Source organism: Dinoponera quadriceps, unplaced genomic scaffold, assembly GCF_001313825.1.
Source record: "Dinoponera quadriceps isolate SergipeBrazil2010 unplaced genomic scaffold, ASM131382v1 scaffold1782, whole genome shotgun sequence".
Classification (NCBI taxonomy): domain Eukaryota; kingdom Metazoa; phylum Arthropoda; class Insecta; order Hymenoptera; family Formicidae; genus Dinoponera; species Dinoponera quadriceps.
In genome coordinates, this window is record NW_014555947.1 from 1,443,095 (window position 1) to 1,463,677 (window position 20,583).

At 39.6% G+C, this 20,583-nt stretch overlaps 3 protein-coding genes across 15 annotated transcripts; 2 read left to right on the plus strand and 1 right to left on the minus strand.

Annotated features, from left to right (window-relative positions):
* The first annotated feature begins 562 nt into the window (after positions 1 to 562).
* LOC106746075 (folylpolyglutamate synthase, mitochondrial) lies at positions 563 to 4,137 on the plus strand. 9 transcript variants are annotated; one of them, XM_014622260.1, is made up of 4 exons: positions 563 to 752; positions 1,275 to 1,369; positions 1,671 to 1,789; positions 1,976 to 4,137. In XM_014622260.1, exons 2-4 carry the CDS (start codon positions 1,295 to 1,297, stop codon positions 3,306 to 3,308), a joined length of 1,527 nt encoding a protein of 508 aa, XP_014477746.1. In that variant the 5' UTR covers positions 563 to 752; positions 1,275 to 1,294; the 3' UTR covers positions 3,309 to 4,137. The 9 variants fall into 9 exon arrangements, with proteins under 9 accessions (XP_014477746.1, XP_014477747.1, XP_014477749.1 ...); XM_014622261.1 differs by having other exon boundaries at positions 563 to 737; XM_014622262.1 differs by having other exon boundaries at positions 583 to 598.
* LOC106746074 (neuropathy target esterase sws) lies at positions 3,680 to 14,007 on the minus strand. 5 transcript variants are annotated; one of them, XM_014622252.1, is made up of 16 exons: positions 13,633 to 14,007; positions 12,838 to 13,242; positions 12,342 to 12,761; positions 11,911 to 12,224; positions 11,482 to 11,827; positions 11,091 to 11,384; positions 10,623 to 11,002; positions 10,302 to 10,470; positions 9,691 to 10,071; positions 9,341 to 9,616; positions 8,698 to 8,884; positions 6,882 to 6,998; positions 5,983 to 6,327; positions 5,599 to 5,664; positions 4,803 to 5,098; positions 3,680 to 4,298 (listed from the first exon to the last, which is right to left on the minus strand). In XM_014622252.1, exons 1-16 carry the CDS (start codon positions 13,636 to 13,638, stop codon positions 4,197 to 4,199), a joined length of 4,104 nt encoding a protein of 1,367 aa, XP_014477738.1. In that variant the 5' UTR covers positions 13,639 to 14,007; the 3' UTR covers positions 3,680 to 4,196. The 5 variants fall into 5 exon arrangements, with proteins under 5 accessions (XP_014477738.1, XP_014477737.1, XP_014477741.1 ...); XM_014622251.1 differs by lacking the exon at positions 6,882 to 6,998 and adding an exon at positions 7,580 to 7,696; XM_014622255.1 differs by lacking the exon at positions 6,882 to 6,998.
* Positions 14,008 to 15,528: 1,521 nt separating this feature from the next.
* On the plus strand, positions 15,529 to 16,899 carry LOC106745989. Its single transcript, XM_014622077.1, has 3 exons — positions 15,529 to 15,562; positions 15,799 to 16,042; positions 16,413 to 16,899. Exons 1-3 carry the CDS (start codon positions 15,529 to 15,531, stop codon positions 16,897 to 16,899), a joined length of 765 nt encoding a protein of 254 aa, XP_014477563.1.
* The last annotated feature ends 3,684 nt before the right edge of the window (positions 16,900 to 20,583 follow it).

Here is a 20,583-nt window from a genome sequence, read left to right on the forward strand (position 1 = left end):
GTCGCGTGCGGCGTAACTTGCGTAAAGCCCGTATCAGACTATGTGTTGGGAATTGTAATGGAATTGAATTTAACCAATCAGTGTAAAGTTAATTAAACTCAAGTTTAGTGAAATATAGTGAATTCTACACTGATTGGTCAAATTACAATTCAATTTTAATCTTCAATTCATAGTCTGATACGGGCTTAAGCGTAAAATTTTAATAAAAACCAAGGAACAAATAATATACGATGCGGCAGTCAATAAATTTTTAATTCTCGTGGAAAAACGGCACGTTGATTGGCTACCACGTTGCTTCCCGCCGCACGGCAAGCACTGCCGCGTCCTGTGAGCAGAAGCCATTAAGCCCAGTTTCATCAACGCGAGTTCATCAAATCGGCCGATTAAATTCAGCTCTTCCGTTGGACTATCCAATCGCATCGTTGTTCGTTGGTGAAATCAGGCCTTAAAATTATAAACGTTTTGCGATCCTTAAGAGAGAAAGAAAGAATATGATTGGCCTATACGTTGCTTCGAAAAATGTGCAACATAAATCGTACATATTAGTAATGGCTGCATTCAGCAGAGAAGCAGCTTTGTAACTGTGAATCTGATAGGTGTATGTTCTTAAATTTAATCAAGATTAAGAGCATACACCAATGAAATTCACGAATTTTATACAATTGCAAAGTCACTTTCTCTGCTGAATGCAGCTAATATTAAAGCTAGAACACTCAATCGTGTGGCGGGAAAGTCAGGTATATTTGTTAAATGTACGTTTTTCAATTAATACTAATTAATAATTCATCTTACGAGTAGAATATTTATATTACAATTCAACGTTTGTTCTGGCATAATATGAAATTCTTTATTTTAGCTTATGCTTGCGAAAATAAATATCGTGAGATCGTCATCGATTTGAGAAATCTTAGTAAAGGATTAAGCTTTAAGTGACGAGGATAATATAAGGTTCCTATCCAATGATAGCGATGTTGACTGTTTCCTACAGAATATCCGGCAATAAATTCACACGCAAAGTTCTCTCAAAATTTCTTACGAAATTTCAATGTTCTCATGATAGATATTTGAACGATTTTCCCACCGCATGTTTGAGTGTTACTCACTTTAATCTGAGTGGTAAAGGATTTAAATATTGTCTGAAGACAATCACAACAATCGAAAATCTACCCTGCTTTTAGTATCCGTTACTTCACGATTATACAGTTTCACACTTTCTGAGGTCTGCACTCTGACACGCAGAAAGATAAAAAAAGCTCTCTTATCACTTCAAATAGGATTGCACAAGAGAATTCCAATGTTTAGTATGTTGAAGAGAATGACGCACAGTATATCTATGTCTCACTCCACTCATTCGGGTGCGTCCTATGAGGTAAAAATTTTAATGTATTCAGCAATTATTTTGTACACTTAGACCATTATTTCATGTTCTGATATTTTATTTTATATTCTACTGCAGTTTTAAGGTTTTAAATAATTTTACTAGTGCATAGAGAACAGTTAGCTTTGGGAGTGACAGATCTTGAATGAGTTATATAAAATATTAGTCAACATTCAACTGTATCATTTGTCATGTTGTTTTAGGATTAATTGGACTTATAGAAATTTTGGGGCACTCAATATAAAAATATCCAAAGAAAGATCTGCTTATAGAGTATGTATTGTTTTTATAGGAAGCTATAAAAGCATTATGCCTCACTCTGCAAAGCAATACTGCGTACTTGCAATCCGTGCAGCAGCACGTTGTGAATGATCCGAAGAAATTGAAAGAGACGGAGAAATATTTACTTAGGTAATGCCACAATCTTAATAATCAGCTTCAAGCTTTGAATGGATATCAATTCTACACAGTTACAAACATTCTATTAACAAAAAATGTAATATGAAAAATTTGTCAGTGCAAAAAGATTTGACTAGTTTCAGTAATGATTGATTCTCATAAATTCATACCACATGTAACACTATCTATTATCCACAGGTCTGGTATAACTCTGGAACAACTGGACAGCCTATCTTGCATCCACGTGGCTGGCACCAAGGGCAAAGGATCAACATGCGCGACCACGGAGGCTATCCTACGGCAGCATGGCTTTAGTACCGGTTTCTTCAGCTCGCCGCACTTGATTTCCGTGCGGGAACGCATCCGAATAAATGGCGAACCCATCAGCCAAAAGTACTTCGCGCATTCTTTTTGGAAGGTTTACCGGCGTCTGGAACAGAACCGGGAGCACGAGTCGGACATGCCGACGTACTTCAAGTTCCTGACGATTCTCATGTTCCACGTGTTCCTCGAAGCGAACGTGGACGTGGCGATCGTGGAGGTCGGAATAGGCGGCGAGCTGGACAGTACCAATGTCTTGCGGAACCCGGTCTGCGTGGGCGTGACGAGCCTGGGCCTGGAACACGTGTCGTTGCTGGGGAACACTCTGGAAGAGATCGCTCAGCAGAAGTCGGGGATATTCAAGCCAAATGCGGCGGCCTTTACCGTGCCGCAAACGGAGTCCGCGATGCGCGTTTTGTATAAGCGTGCTGTTGAGAGACGATGTCGCAGCTTGAAAGTCGTCCCCGCAATTCAGAATCAGGAATGGAAGCAAGTCTTCTCGTCGACGGGCATCATCAGCGATGTGCAGCGGCAGAACGTCTCGTTGTCGATCCACATGGCCTTCGAGTGGATGAAATCGCGACGCAATAAGTCACTAATCACGGACGACGAATACAATGACTTTTCCCTCCACGAGTATCAAAGCGATAAGGACGAGTTATCTAAGGGTATCTCTTTGGAGAAAACCGCGCTGGCACTTGCGAGCTACAAGTGGCCCGGTCGAACGCAGATCTTGAAGACCAGCGTAGCGGACTTCTTCTTGGACGGTGCTCACACCGGCGAGAGTATCGTTCACTGCGTATCTTGGTTCAAGAGAGCGAGTCGCAGAACCTCCAGCAAGTTCCTCATATTCAACACCACGGGCGATCGGGATTCGTTCGAGTTGTTGAAACTATTGACACCTTTGGGCTTTGACAGAGCCTACTTCACGCCTAATTACGCCGGAGTAGCCAACATCGAGAATCTGTCCAATTACACGATGACGAGTGACCAGAAGAAGAGGTGCGAGGAACATTGTGAGCAATGGGGCAAAAGCTCGGTGCTGAAGTACAGCGTCGCCGAGGTGCTCGTTGATATCAAAAGACACAACGCATCGACGCAGGTAACCGGTGACGGCAAAGCAGAGGTACTCGTCACAGGTTCCTTACACTTGGTTGGCGCGCTACTCACCATTCTGGATCCCGATTTGACGATGACTAGCAACTTCTGACATAAAACTGGTTGTCCTGTTATAGTAAACGTAAATTCAATTTCTTTGATCCCTTGACTGTCGATGACACGTGTATGTCATGAAGGACTCATTAATTTTGAATTATAAAAACTCTTTCTGAGTTAAACGCCTACTATATGCTAATAGATTCACATTATTTAACATATTTATTAATTAAAAGTAAAAATTATCACAATCACACTTTATTAACGTATTTTCTTGAAATAAAATGTTTATATTTTAATCATTATTTTCAGTGAGTTTTCAGAGAGTTGTTGTCTCTTAAAGTGTCCCTTGATCTTAAAAGAGAGCACAAGTATAAATGTGAATTAAGATTTAGTAAACGAAATAATTTTTTGTTTTTCCACATCTTCAGCCTGTTGTCTGCCGTATTGGATCTCAGCCATCCTGGTTTTTAATCAATTTTAACAGCAGCAGTTTTTTTATTCAGCGATCTCGAAAACCTTTTATACATATATATTGGTCATAAATTGGCTCATTAGTCATTATGCTGGACATTTTGAATTCACTTGTGCAGTTTAAGTGTCGGCAGCGAAGGGGTTAAAGGTTTCTTGTTCTTCAATGTTCAAAATTGTTTATATCTTACGTAATATTTTCCTACGAATTTGCCCCCCCAAAAAAAGAGCAAGAAGAATTTTGAAGGCAATTCTGAGGACGTGAAAGGTATCCGAAAAAAATCAATAACATGGCACGTCATATTTGGGGTTATGACGCGACAATGAAAGTAATATTCTTCGTTTAGAAACCGTAGAATTATATATTTAATAGTATCAATAGCAAAAAAAAAAAAAAATATCATTTGTTGTAACATATAGATTTGTGCTAAATGGCAGACGTGTCGGTTGCGGATGAATCTCGAATAGCTACTTAAAAGATCTTTGGATGATAATCTAATTCCGACTCCGCCTCGGTGTCGGACAGGCTAAGTGAAACGCCAGTTCTCCTTCTCAGGCGATTATCCTCAGGACTCTAGAATAAGACAAAGCACAATTGAAGATGTAAGTCACCTCGCGGATCGTTCAGTAAACATTTACCTTGTTATTTTGTACGAGAGAATTAAACGTTAATGCATCAATAAATGTTACGCCATGAATTCAACATTGAATCAGAATCCTGTAAGATCTTCCATCAGGTCTGTTCTTTTTAACCGAACTAGTGCTGCACTGGAACTCTGTTGTTCCTTTTCTTTCTAACTCTCAGTTATATACTTGTTTTATTCTTAAGGCAAAAAATGCAACTTTAACTAAAACGCACAGATCTATTATCAGATATTTATCAGCGCTCTATCCGAAGAGGAGAAGAATACTCTAGATTCGACTTCTGGTTGGAAAAATATTTTTCCTCGACGATATGGTCGTCTTTGCGATCGAAAAGGGAAAAATTTGTTCGTTCCTGCGATTCTACATTTTCCGTACGTACAACGACGACGAACTTGATAAGTAATTCGTACAATGAGAATAATACGCAATTTACCTGATCTAAGATACCAGCAGTGGGTTCAGACGCGTATCCTACTTCCTGCGCGTCTTCTTCCAGGTCCGCCTCGTACTCCTCCAGTTCGTCCGAGTCGGAGTCGATGTCGAGATCGACATACCGGCTGCCGCGTGAAACTTTGCACACCATCTGCGCGAGATCGGTGAAAGTGTACGAGGAGACTGACTGTTGATTCGCCGCCTGATTCTTCGCTTGCATAGCTCTCGCATTCTCTCGATCCGCGTTGAATCGAGGCAGAACTCCGGCTTTCGACTGGCCCTCGAAATACGTTTTACCTGGCGAACACAATGCAAATCACCCGTATGAATCTCTTTGTTCTTCACCAGATCACGATAGGACAAGCGGTACGTCATGTTCAACATTTAATCGGAATCCTGTAAGTGCAACAATTGAGATTAATACCATGATTGAGATTAATACCATGATTAGAATACAGACATAATTTTCGTCATAACGAGAAAAATAGAAATAAATTGTGATAATAGATAAATGGTTGACGACACATTGTTAAATGATAATGATGATAAAAAAATAAGACACAGAATGGGATGAGGCATGCTATTGATGAAGCGTTTTATGATTTAAGATAGTGGCTATAGCTTGCTGATTTGAACCAGCGATAATTTCCTAAGAGCCAAGAAGAATGAATTCGTAAATGCCAGTAACTAAAAAAGATTTATGAAAGTAACTAGTCCTGTGTGTATTTAGATACTAATTATCTAATTATTGATGAACGTTCACAGATCTTAGTACGATAAACTAGTATTTCCCTTACATAAGACGGAATTCCCGTAGATTGAAAAGGGAAAGATTAATGGAAGTTCCAGCGGTTCGACATTTTCTGTAAATGTAACGGCAAATTTAAATTGGGCCTACAATGCAGGATTGTTGGCAGTTGTAAAGTCGCAGTCGGTTCGATTCCAGTGGCTAGATTGGTCGTAGGACCGACCCGGGCGACTATATTACAGGCCGGGTTGTTCCACCTTCGGATAAATTTATCTAATGTTCTTCCATAGAATACTCGCAATTTTTTTTGCATTCTTGTAGTTTATTTTCGTATGGGAACGCTCTTCATCCGTTAGATAAATTTATCCGAAGGTGGAACGATTGCTAGCGACCGCATTGTAGCGACCCAACTTTATCGTCTTTGCGATCGTACCGGTGAATACGCCAGGTTTCTCACCATGTTGGTAGCCTACGTCCTTGATCTCGTCGAAGTTGGCGAACTGGAGGGTCTTGTACTTGTCGATCGGTGGCCTGATGTATTCGCAATAGTCGGAGGTCTTTACCTCTTCCAGCTGGCGAACGCAGCTCACATACGCCAGTCTGGACTGGATGTCCGGCAGATTCGGCACCTTCACTGGCGTAGCGAATGGATTCCACCGTTTCCACAGCAGCCACCAGCCGGACAACGAGTCTCCGTAATTCGTCAGATCGGTGTCGTCTTGTGAACCGACGTCGATGGCCAGAATGTGATGCGCTCCTTGCCGTAGCATCTCGTCAGCTTGAGCGGGAACATGGAGGAATGCATGAATCAAGAAACGATTTGATCGGTCTGTTCTTTTTACCCGAACTGGGCCAGTTAAAAAAAATGTACATACACATTGAAGCGTGTGAAGTGTACGTACAAGATTCTCAACCTTCGGTGTGTGCGTAAATTTCTTGAACTAGCATAGCGAGTTCAGGTAAGAAGAACAGGCCAAGTGTCGGCTCATGGAAGCTATTAAGTTCAACAAGTCTCAACGCGCGCATAGGATATTGTTGTGGTGCGAGATGAGAAAACGTAAGACCGTGACGCAGCTTGCGCACGTGTCACAATCGTGCGTCAGCCTGTTTGCAAAACACTTATTTTTTCGTTTTTTTTTCAGTGCTGATAGACGTGAGACAGTGCCGGAAGCTACGTTTGGTATTTCTATAAGATTTATCGGAAATTTGTTATCGATCTATCGATCGTGATAACGTGACATAGCATCGCGATATAAGGATATCACGGGTTTCATAACAATGAGAAATTACAGTTAGAATTAATAACGGATAAACAATAGGGAAAGCGAATACCTGGCACGTTATTAACATAACACCCGTCGACCAAAAGGTGCCCGTCAATGGGGTCGCAAATGGGAGGAAAGACTCCCGCAATAGTCATACTGCCGCGAATGTATCTCCACAGTAAACCTGAGCCGACTTAGCTATTTAGAATTTGGTAAATTCATCTTTCATCAACGGGAGTGAGCTTGACATTTCTCTCGCGACTTCGTACGACAATATAAAGATCAACGAGGCGTGCAAACATATTAGTGTAGCGCTAACGTTTGAGAACAATCGTGCCAGCGTAAATATGAAACTTGACCGATTAAAACAGGTATTCTACACAATTAAGAACAAAAAAAGAAGCGCATAATTTGTCACGAGAGAGAGAGAGAGAGAGAGAGAGAGAGAGAGAGAGAGAGAGAGAGAGAGGGAGGGAGGGAGAGAGAGAGAGAGAGAATCGCGTTCGATGTAATTCTTTGTGTATATTGCCGAATTAAATAATATTAGGTGAGTTTTTGACACACCAAATTGTAACAATTCTGTATAAATTTGTATGTATTATCGTTGAAATATGTAAAAATCTTTCTTCCGGCGACAGTTTTTACGTTAAAATCCCTATTATACTGACATTGTCGCCATGTTATTTTATCTGATTTTTTCGTTAGATCCTACATCGATCGCGCGCAGGCACCACGATGTTCGTACGATAATGCGGTCTGAATTACCTGGAAGGTTATTGACGTACCCGCCGTCGAGCAGAAGATGGCCGTCGACAGGGTCACACATGGGTGGCATATAACCAGACAAAGACATCGAGGCCCGAATGTACCGCCACAGCGATCCTAAACACGACGAATATTCCCTTTAATGTTCCATTTAACCCGCACATTTAATTCGGAATACTTCCTGTATCCTTCAGCTGCGTTAATCAACGTGGTCAACTAGATTTTCCCGTTCTGTCTATATCGCGGCCAGAACAAGAGAGAGAGAGAGAGAGACGGGCAATTATTAGCCAGAGTCAACTGACTGAGATCGTCAACGGTTTCTTTGACATGTCCAATTCGAAATTATTTTAACAACGTACGAAATTATTTTAAGAACGTACAGGTGAATTCTGAGGTGTCCGAAGATCCAATATTCAAGTCTTCTGTGCGTGTTCTGTACTATTGTGTTGTAATTTAAACACACGTTTAAAAAAAAAATAGAATGTCGATATATTATGAGATGCAAAATAATATGAATTTTTAGGTAATTTGTCTTTTATCGGGTCAAGTATCTTAGAATTCCTGTCTATATCGTGTTTCAGCGAAAAGCATACAGGAAGCATATTTGCACAACAATTTACATAATTTATACATCAGGGATCCGCCTGGCGCGAGCGACAAACAATAATGTGCCCTGTTTTTTTTTTTTTCTTTAATCGAGAAGCATTAAACGGAGAGTACGTCAACAATGATTATCCGGTAAGCTCACTCCCGTTTTTTTTACAGCTTTTACAATAAGAGAGCTCTAATAGCGTCGTAATCTATGACAGTGCATAGAATTAAGTTTAAAGAGAGAAAAGGAAAGAAAAAATTCTACGTGACACAAACAACAAACACAGAAAGCTACAATGGTGGAAAGTACGATGTTTCGCGTATTTGCATTAGAGAAACTGACAAAGCGAGCAGTTTCGAATATCTTTTCGCTCATTCATGACGGAAAGGCTTAGACAAAAGGTCATAAGCGAATAAAATATCAGCGGAAGAATGTATGAGCATTCAAAGAAACAGGAGGCTCTGTTACCGAATATTTGGAGTGAAAGAAAAGAACATATAAGGTAATGATTCAAGATCGTACAGACCGTGTGTATGCGTGCGCATACAGGAGTCCGTGATGTCTGTGGTTATAGTGAAATACGGGAGCCAGAGGTCCTCTATGTATGTGTCGCTGAAGGTCTGCTGTATCGTCTTGTTGAAGTCCTTGCCGGAGAACATCGAGGTCATCGGATAAGTCAGGTCCATAATTTGCCGCCACCATTGCGTCATTTTCTACCAGCGAGAGAAATATACGTTTCGCATTTAATAAAAAAGATCCATCGTTAAAAAAATTTCCGTAACGTTGGACCATACAGAAATGATGACCGGAGTTATTATAGTTTAATTCCTGGTAAAATGTGTGTATCACATATTTGAAGTTCGTCTGCTTTGCAATTTATATAGCAATTGATGCTACAACATCGGCACTTAGAAGTTATAATCCAATTTTACAAAAAATATTATAAAAAAGGATATAATTTAATATGACAGCAATATATCTTCTATGTAATAATGGTGAAGCATCAGAGGCCCATTTCGGAATCACCTCTTTTCACTTATTTATAATAAGATTTTATCGTAAGTTTTAATAATTTTTCGTAGACTTGTAAGTTAAGGGGAATAATATTAGCATCAGGTCCCACGAAAAGTCACCATTCGCCACTGTCGCCATCCCTCATTCGACCTTACCTTGGACCACTCCCTGGCCTTCTGCGTAGTAGTGGTGATATTCTTCTCCATGCACCACAACGCGCCCATAAAGGCGCCGATACTGACTCCGCCCACCATGTCTATGGGTATTCCCGCCTCGACGATGGCCTTGAGCATGCCCACGTGGGCTGCGCCTCTGGCACCACCACCTCCCAATACGAGACCAACTGACGTGCCAGTCAGCCACCGCGCCAGTCTGCTGAAATCGCTGTGCACATTCGGCTCGGACATCAGCACCTTGGAATACAGCTCGTTCTGCAACGAGACAAAAGACGTCGCGGATTAGAATATGGAGTTGGTCGTCGACCTTCGCGATGCCGCGCGCTTACAATTCTGTACTGCGATCTCCTGGTAAACATGCGCTTCGGGCACTGAATGTGATGGTGGCTGGACACCCACGATCTCATGTTCAGCCATTGAACCGTGTTCGTGGGTCGCTGACCGTTCTGCTCCTTGTGCAACAGCACCAGCTCCTTTTGCGTTCTCATTACCAGTCGCTCCACCTCGCGCTCCGTTCGGCCGATCGATGGTGGCCGGTCGCCCAGACCCACGATGAGGATGCAGTCGGCTTGTCTCACACATCGCTGAGTCCACAGGGTGTAACTCGAGTCGCATTGATACAGAGAGATCCGGTGTTGATCCTCTTGCTGTCCCAGCCAAGACGTCAACCGGTACTCGTTCGCGGGCTCCATGATGCTCGTTCCCAAAGTCTACCGGCAAGTGCAACAATTAGCAGTCATTTCATTACTTTTTCTCATCACAGGAAAAACAAGATAATAGGACATTTAATTATACCCAAATAAATAAAATTTGATTGCTATAAAATAATTTAAAATTAATTGTATTATTACTAAATATAATTAATTGAATTTGTATTATTATATATAATTCATGTTGATAAATAACATTTAATTTAATAATTTTGACATAATTTACATACCTTTCTCACGACTTCCGACGTTAGACGAAGACAGGGACCAATGGCGCATAAAGAATGATACAGTTCGTAAGTGAAGGCGGTCAACGGCACGTCATCCGACACAGGTACTATTGCGACAGTTGAGAAATTTACTTGGGCCGGCCTTGCGTCCACCGTCGCCGCGGCTCGCCTAGAAGATAAATGTAGGACATTGTCACCAATAAAAAGATCCAGGAGACTTATAGGCTTTTGCAAAATAATTTCAATTGTACGTATTGACATCAGTTAGAATCTCTCCCGATTATTTAATATATTGTCAACATATTATCACGTAACACTTACTGAGTATCATTGCTGTGGTTCTTCGTGTGCGCTTGCTGCCACGTACCAAGTATACGATGACCGAGGAGGTTGATCAGTCTTGTAACGACAATCGGATATCTGAGTTTGATCACATTGAACAAACCTTCCGGTAATTTCGCCAGTTCAGAATCTCGCACCGCCATGACGGTCGTCGACCGCGGGGTCTGCGTGACCATCTCTACGATCCCTACCAAGTCGCCCTTTCCGTATTCCGCCACTAACTCCTTCTTGCCATCCTTGTAAGTAATCACCGAGCGCAATCGCCCGCTTAACACAATGAACGTCGAGTCTGACTCGTCTCCTTGTCTGTAAACGGCTCTTCCGCTTTCAAGGAACAACCAGTCAAGGGCAAAATCCACCTGTTCCATAAGAGGTAACTCGGTTGATTCACAGAATGTGTTCTTATCAAAGTTTCATCTTCCTTCCCTCACTTGCCGCCTCACTTACCTGCCTTACGAACGGGCTTAATCTACGAACAACGGTATGCGCCACATGCAACACGACGGTGGGTTGATCTCGCATGATAGCGAAGAACGTTGTTTTGCTGATTAGTGCGATGCGACTGGGATGTTTCGCCCGGATGGTGTAAAAGGACGGCTCACCGGTAAGCACCGCTAAGCCGCCGACGATCTCGCCCTGATGAGCGCTGAACATGTGGACTTCTTGGTAGGCGTCCCTACTCTCCGACACGCGTTGGCTTACTATCAGTGAGCCCGAGAGCACGTATACGAGCGCAACGTCCTGCGACACGATAAAATCCGGTTAATAATATGAGGCAATATCTCTGTAGAAAACAATCCTTGATTTAAAAATGAAGGCGAAGAACAAAGAGACGAACTTTGTGCGATTCCTCCTTCATCAGATAGGTACCAGCCGGCACTTCCCTGATCTGCACTTTGTCCTTGAGCAGCGTCTCATCCTCTATGCCGAGTTCTTGGACGAAAGCATCAGTGGCTATCTGCACGAGCTGCGATTCGTCCAACTGCTGCTGCGGTTGCACCGCCTCGTTGGTCGAACGCTTCCTGTTTCCCGAGTGAGCAGCTTCAGAATGTGATCCTTGAATGGGCTGCGATGTTGTGGGAGACGAATTGGGCCAGTGAGAGTCACACTCCGGCACCATGTCCGCTGAATTCTGACTTAGTTGCGAGCTGAAACTATGATTCTTCCAATCGTTGCTCTTCGCTCTGTCACAGAATATATAAAACTTAATTAGATCAATCGTCGATAATGCAAGAATTCATCGCGTATCGATTTCAGTATCTCTCACCGGCGATTCACGTTAACAGATTGGGAACCGCTTGGATTTGCAGGTACATGAGAGACATCGCTAGGATCGTGCGTTTCCGACGTACCAGGAACAGCAGATCCACCTTCGGTGCTCTGCAAAGTAAAGTTCTCTCTGGTTCTCGAGCGTACCGGCGAACCGGAGAATGGGCTTTGCTTCTTCTTGTGTGTTCCCTGATTAACTAACTCCGCAGAGAGACCGAGATATTGGTGTAAGGTAGTAAAAGTAACTCTCTGCAGACGCACCATGATGACTTGGATAACTCGTACAAATGCGTCAGGATAATCTTGAAACACCTGTAAGATAATATTTATATACGTTATAATAGTTATATATCCGTTATATCGGTTTTTTGGTTTTATAACAGAAAATTCGAAAGAATAAGAAGAAAGTCTTGAAAATGTGTAACTTACTTCTTGGAACGCACTCATTGGTAGTTTGACTACGATAGAGTCTTCTACAGCTCTCGCTGACACAGTTTTGTATGTACTTGTATGCCCGGTAAGTACGTCAGTAAAGCTAAGAAGACTGGTAACTGACTCGCCGGTTTTGACTAATTTTAACGATATTTGGGAACCATCAGGCCCAGTAATATATACATTGACTAAACCCTGTTGCACTATAAATAAATTCTCGTCGGGGTCCCCGATTTTGAACAATGTGCTACCAGCAGGTAAGTTCATAATTTCTGTGTATTTGCACAATTTTAGGAACACAGGCTTCTCGAAATGTCCAAAGACTCTAATACTTTGTAACATATATAGTGCATCTGGTGGCACTCTCTCACCAGGTCCTAAATCTTCCTCCAAATATTCGGCAGGTGGTTCCAATACCTTTGAATTATATAATTTGGTTAAATATATTAAACGTGTAATTGATTAGTAATTGGTAAAATAATTAGTAACATACTTTGAGCTGTTGCGGAGCAGTCTCCTTCTTAAGTTGTAATAAGCGACGAGCAAATCTCATGACTGCTCTCCTTTTCTTTCCTTGTCCGGTAGCATGGACTTGGCCACTGATAGACTTTACTTTGCGCAACATCTTTCTCCCATAAAAAAGAACTTTATCCCTTTTTCTGAATCTCGGTTTCCCAGTACCTACTCCAACAAACTCCTTCACCTCCGGCAAAAATTCTTTGTTCTTCCATTTTCGTACAACAAAAATTAATACAACTAAGAGAATAAGCAGCAGAGATGCAACAATTGTAACAAGGAGTGTGGTTGATGTCTGATAATCCTCTATAAATCTTCCAATCCATTTTGAGAATGTATATGATCCCAGACTTTCGTTCACCTTGTCAAACAATTCTATCACCTGTGTGTATAATATATTCTATTATCAGCTTGTCTAAAAAAATGCTCAATACTCATTCCTCTTATCTTATATGACTTATATATATATATATATATATATATATATATATATATATAAGTTATCTATTTATTACATAAATAAGACAGAATTCATTTTTTATTTTAATTATAAACAAAAAAATTAGCTATAGCTACTATTACTATAGTCCTGAGAGTCTACAAACAAAATTACTGATATATTTATTCATACATCAATATCTTAATCTTCAAATTTTGGTTAGAGTTATTTATAATTTTACATATATATATATATATATATAATTTCTGGGTTAAAATCACATCTACGGAAACTTTACAACAAAAGAGATATCAAAGCAAGGGCAGTAAATACCTCCATAATGGGTACTCATGTCTTCCTCTTCGTTGAAAAACACGACCCGAGGCGAAATAGCTCACGGTCAGGTTCTCATTTATTAAAAAGCACGAGTATGAGTTAAGCACTGTAAGATAAGAAATTATCTACGAACAACTTAAAACGACCTTTGATATACAATAGGCGACGCGTGAGTAGTCTCGGCGCTGTTGGTGGGGATTCGACAAATTGACTAACAATCTCTATATGTAAACATGTACGTCATATAATCATAACGGTCTCAAGCCTATATCAAATGACATATTGAACTTTATACGTGGCTCTGAAAGAGCAAGATAGAATGATTACTTCAACTTGATAAATTCTCTTCTTAGTGAAAAATGCGAAAGGATCACAGCCGTAGGCAAAGCAACATATCGATTAAAAATAAAAAAACTATCGAATAGCAAGTAATCGAGTTTAAGAGCATTGAGAGGATAATCGATCTTTTAAATATTCGACTGTGATTGGTCAATTTTTTAAAACCGTATCAGACTACAGATTAGGATTGAGATTGGATTAAAATCTAAAGTTTAGTGAATCTTACTCTGATTGGTCAAATTTCAGTTCAATCTCAATCCTAATCCATAATCTGACATATGGCTTAAAATAGCTATTAAGCCAGCAGCACACGGTGCTTGTTTTCGTGCTGGATCGCTTGCCGGATGAAAATACCGCGTTCTGATTGGCGCATCTCAGAAAACGGATGAAAATATACCAATCGGAACGCGGTGTTTCTATCCAGCAAGTGAATCGGCACGAAAACAAGAACAGTGTGCTGCTGGCTTTAGTCTCAGTCTACAATAGTGTCCATTTACAATTATGTCGGCCCACAATAAGTGCTTTAAGCTCTAAGCCTTAAGAAATTTACCAATTACAGGCGAATGTGAAGAGAATTGTGATTGGTCATTTTTTTTCAGGTTTAAGGCTTAAAATACTTATTATAGACCGACACTTATGGAATATTTAGAATGTACATTCTATTCGCAGTTTCTATATAATACACTAGACCGCGTATTTCTCAAGCGTAGTCTACGGTGGGCATGCCTCCCGATGCGGCGTAACTGCGTAACTTGCGTCAGCCAATCGAGATCAAGATTTCCAATCAGCCAATCAGCATCGTTGAGAAATAGCGACAATAAAATTTCTTATATCCTTTTCTTTTTTTTTTAAAGTGAAATATTAATTAAACGACCAAGACGGAGTCTGTAAGCCTACCTATCAATTCGAATTTATGTCTTGGAAAGATGTCTCGGATCGTACGGTTTTGCGCAGAAAAACAACAGAAGTCGAAACCACAGAATACATAATTCTTACTTTTCAAATATTCTTTCCTTTAGCGCCTTATTATTTACGAGAATGTATCGATCTTTTAAAATTGAACTAACAGAACTATAAATATGTTGATTTGTGTTTGTTTTAATTTATTAAGAATCCAAGTAATAACTTTCTTCGATAGATTATTTTATTATTACTTCAGTTCTAAATAACTGTCTCGGTGGATAACAAGCACGCGTGACTTCGCAAAAATTTTCGACATATGTTAACCGATTTAGCATCATCGTTACACTTGGTTCAGACCACGAATAAACCACGTGTATGCTCGTGATATACATCAAATTGACATGTGATTGTATCGTTCGACATACGAATCCTATCACGCCGAGCAAGTATATAAGAGAGAAACACGGAAACGAAAATATGATGTTGTTGCTGAAATCAAGTAGTGGATTGGGGATTATTAGAACGACACGATAGACAAAAACACGCAACAGAGTCGTTCGGCATATCCTTAAGCTTCAACAAAGGAGTAATATGTTGCAGGCTGCAACGCTTATTATTTTCGCACTTCTCGCTGTAATGGGCGGCGCAGTCATGAGGAATTTATTCCAATATCCTGAAGTAGGTCGTAAGTAAATCTGCAATTGTAGCCCATAGAATTTTATCGAACGAAAGTAAATATTTATATCTCCGTTTTCTCTCACGACTGTTCTATAGAAAGTATATATAATTTTTTAATACTTATCTAGTAGATTTTTCTTATTAGAGAAAAACAACATTTTTTCTTTCGAAGCAAATATGAGATATATTTAAAATGCTTAATTTATATGTGAGAAATAAATTACTAACTCAGTATATCCTTAGTACCTCGCCTGATCACGTGCAATCGCCGTGAACCCCCTAAAAAGATAGAAAGATGCTTGAAGTTAAGCATAGAATCAATGAAGCAATACTTAGGAAAGGAAAATACAAATCTGGACATACCATCTTTCGAGCCGTATTACTCGGAGTATTATCAGTTTATCTCGAGAAAAGTATTTAATGGAACTGCGGACTTGACAGATATCACGGTACAAAATCTAAGAAACTTTACGATAAATAAAGTCGAGTAAGTAATAACGATCGAGTAGGTTGATAGATTGATCGAAATTCATGACGCATATTCTGGATCATTTTCCTATACCGATGAACGTAGAATCTAAACCTAAAATCGATTAGTTGAAGAATTTTATTATGTTAATTTTTCACGTTATCGGATGTGTCGATTGTCGGATAAAAAATTTCGAGGGTGATAGTTTTAAAATCGTACTAAGAAACTGAAAAATGCTCTATGTAACAATTTTTGGCATATGCGATAATATCTATTAGACGATAAATCGCATAATAACCGTGATCGAATAAAACGATCCACGTCCATTAATTCGATCGCGGAATCAGTGCATCTGTGTGCAAAACTAGTTTGAAACTATCATTTCCAGAGTTGACGCCAATGTGTCTCGGATTAAATTAGAAGCGTTCTTTCCACTCATAAAATTTCGCGCTATTTACGATATAGACGCTACGATCTTGGGCAAATACTTACGAAAAGAAGAACGCACAGTTATGGGGAATTTTACAGGCGTATCAATCAACGCCACAATAGAAGGTGAATATCGTGTGAAGCCTAAAAACAATGAAGAATATTTCAAAGTGAATAAGGTTCCTGTGGAATTGAGCATGAATGAAGCCACAATCTACTTGAACAACAAAAGAATATTCGATCCTTTACTACAAGAAATAAATTCTCTTCTGAATAGCAACAGAAAAGTAATCGCGGAAGAAATAATACCCAAACTCCAAACGGTTGCCTCCAAAATTATCCGTAGAATCGCCATTAAGATGTTCTCGAACATCCCAATAAGAATATTAATGCCAAGTCTTAACGTTTCCGATGATCAGGACGATGAACTTTCGACTGACGGCTGATGGTCGTTATCACGATTAATTGTATGCACGTTAATGTTTTATATCCAGCGAAAATTCACGTACACTTGTTTGTACGAATTTTCCTGAAGAAATTAGATAGCTAGGCAATGAAATAGCCACATTTGCGAAACACTGGTCACTAGCTTACATAGTAATCTAAGAGAAAACGAATGATAGTACTTGTTGGAAATAGTATTTCTTCATTATACTCTTACCGAACGGATAAAAGTATAAAAAAAATACTTACTACATATTTCCTGAATCCTTTGTTCCATTTGCAATGGCGGATGTCACGTATTCAATCACTTCGGCTTTTGTCATAACCGATTACCATGCAAGACCGTAAGTAGTAGCTCGCAATCGTGACATTTTAGTTAACGACTTAATTAATTTAATACAACTTAGTTATAACTTTATCGCAAGATAGCGAGTACAGAACATTAAATGTAGACTTAATGTTAAAGCGATCCATATACTTTTTATTCCCAATGTGTCGTCAGTTGTGTTCAGCTATATCATACCGAAAAAAAAAAAATTAATCAACCGTATAATGAAACTAGATTTATAATCATCCGTCAAATGAATACACCTGCGTCCGGGAATTTTAGGAAAACAAAAATAACCAACATTCGTTAGAATATTCATGTATTAGAGAAGGCAAAAAAAGAATATTCTTCATTGCGCATACGACATTAACATTCTTACCAATGCGGGAGAATGAATGCGAAAAATTATACAAAGTAATTTGTAGTTTGAATGAAAATAATAAAGAAATACATACATATGAAACGAAATTTGATGTAATATGTTAATCCAAAATAATCTGACCTGTATTAGTACATCAAAAGTTATGAGTCGGTAAGTTACCAAGGAGGTCGCTAAGTTCCAAGGGGCGGGGAGTCTTTATATAGCGCATTGTAGAGGCAAAGTGAAGTTTAAGGATTCCAATTTTTGGATAGATTCAAATAAGGATGGTACTTCCGACTTACCCAATGCAAATTATTTATACTATATTCTCGAAGCAATCAATGTCATTAGGTTTGAGGTTAATATCCTGAAACAACTTACTTTTACTACCTAGTTGTGTTACTTTTTACTAACTAATATTTTATTTACTTTAATATTCAAGTAATGACAATTGATTTACAGCATAGTTGAAATTATACAAGGAGTACATAATGCATATAAATAGAGGTGAGTTTTTCTGCGAAGTATTTACTACTAATTGTAATCTTATTAAAGGTGACTCTCAATTAACATTATTTTAACATTTTTTTGATATTTCCACAGATTTTTACAAGTCATGCCAGACATTCAATCTTCTAGCATCATACAAGTTAGCTCTGATGCAGCAGATTTCTTGCAATTTGTAACAATCAATTTCTTCTGATTGAACATTTTATACAGTGCCTCTCCAATCCTCTCACAGTAATTTTTTAGCCTGAGATGCCAAAATATTCCGGAAGCTCTGCTGATATTTTTTCAAAGTCCTAGTCATAGATATTTTTGTCATACTTAATGTTAAGCCACATGACATTTATGAGATTACACAGGTTACTCAGACCTTCGTAATGCAAACCTACTGACATCGATTATTTCGAGAATATGGTATAAATTATTTGCATTGGGTAAGTCGGAAGTAACATTTTTATTTGAATCTATCCAAAAATTGGAATCTTTGAATCTCACTCTGCCTCTACGATGCGTTAGAAGGAGACTTCCCGGCCCCGAAAACTTTCCGACCTTGGTAACTTACCGATCCCCGGAAGCATATCAACTTTGATAAGTAAACGTCACCCAAAAACTTATCGTCCATGGTAACTAATCGACTCTGGTAACTTATCCATTCTCGAAAACTTATCGACCCTGGTATTTTACCGGCCACAAGAAATTTAACTTACCCATCATTGGTCAGTTTTTATTGTGTTACCCACTCTTACCGACGAAGATTATCACATTGAAGTTCTAACACTGTACGGCAGTGTCGCTCTCTTATGTTGACATTTCTTGAGCTTCGTCATTTGTTGCAGACGCTGTATGAGAGTGTAGCTGCATCGCGAATATCATGAAAAATACAAAACTGCCTATAAACTAGACACGTGTAATACGGCAGCATTTTAAAAAATAACCTCATAAAAGACAGTGAATAACTTTGTTAACATACCTAAAATGTTTTACCTGGGAGACAGAGATAAATATATAAGCATCGTATACCGTTTAATATTGCGGAAAACTCATAATTAAAAGACGCTATAATAGATACTTGACAAGAATTGTATCCTGATAAAGTAAAGTCTGAAACTAGGCACAACTTATTCATCACGAATTGTTAGGACTGACTAAGGTAACAATTGACATTGTTATTGATGCACTTCGCTTTGGATTATTCTCAGTTGTTATAATAAAAGAACGTTTACATCATAAATCGCATTTGCACAATGACAAACTCCAACTTTATTCTTAAATCATGGAGAATTGCCAAAACTTGCAGTAGTGTTAATGTTTGAGATGTTTATAATAATTTATCAATTATATGTTGGTCTATTTGAATTGATCAATCGACCTAATAATATAATTTTGCTTTCATTCATAGGTTCCACCATGTGACAGGACAGTTCTTCATCTTAAGAAGGCTATTATGCGAAGGCTATCGTGCGTATTTTGAAGAGAAAACATCAGGAAGAAAGTAAGTTGGAAACACATTTAGGAGAAATGTCATGTTTGTTCCGAACATATTAAACTTATTACTAACAATTCTAAACAATGACATTCTAATATTGTAAACGTTTTATATATATATATTGATGTTTGAGCAGTCATATGTACAACTTATTTCCTTGTAAAACTAAATATCTTCGAAATGAAATGCACCAAGATCGACATTCCTGTCTGGTCGCTCAATGTTGCATAAATAAAACCCACTTTAGACACGTGCTTTAGACTACATATTTCTTATGCATAACACGATTTATTTTTATTTTAATTTTACTTTCACATGTTGGAATCGAGCCACCTTGCATACATTTTGGATTATCCTAGGCGGAAGAAATTTCTCAAAAACTTTCTAAAGATGTCTGAAGGATATCTAAAAAAAAGAAGAAATAAACGTCTTTTCTGGACATCGTTTAGAAATTTATTCTGTGTCAAGGGCGTTACCTTTCAATAAATATGTTGCGACTGTGATTCGCGATTCGGCTTCTCCGAGTTGCCGGTGCAACACCGACGGGCGAACCTCGGGACGCTAACGAGATTCGGACCTCCACAGGTCCGTAGGGCGCCAGGTGCGCGAGTCGCACCCACTAACGGAAGGCCCCGCGGTCGGCGTCGTCGTCTCTCTCTCTCTCTCTGTCACTGTCGAGGGTTGTCGAACTCCGGGCTCCGCCACAAAACTTCTCGGCTCAACGACAGCAAAAATCGCACGATAACAATCCCAACGAGAAGTAACTAACGAGAGCTACCTTCCTCGGGGAGACTGCTGCTTTTTCAACAGCAGTCTTCCCCCTTCCTTTGTGGTTCCTTATCCCCCTCCTCGGCAGCCGACTTTGCCGGCGAGTCATCTCTGAGCCCGCCGCTTCACCGCCGGCCTATCCCGGCGCGATACCGCGGCTCCGGGCTCCTTGGTCTTGAGCGCGACCTCGGCCCGCCGGCCCTACCGTCGTCGAGGGGTCGGAACGATAGCCCCGG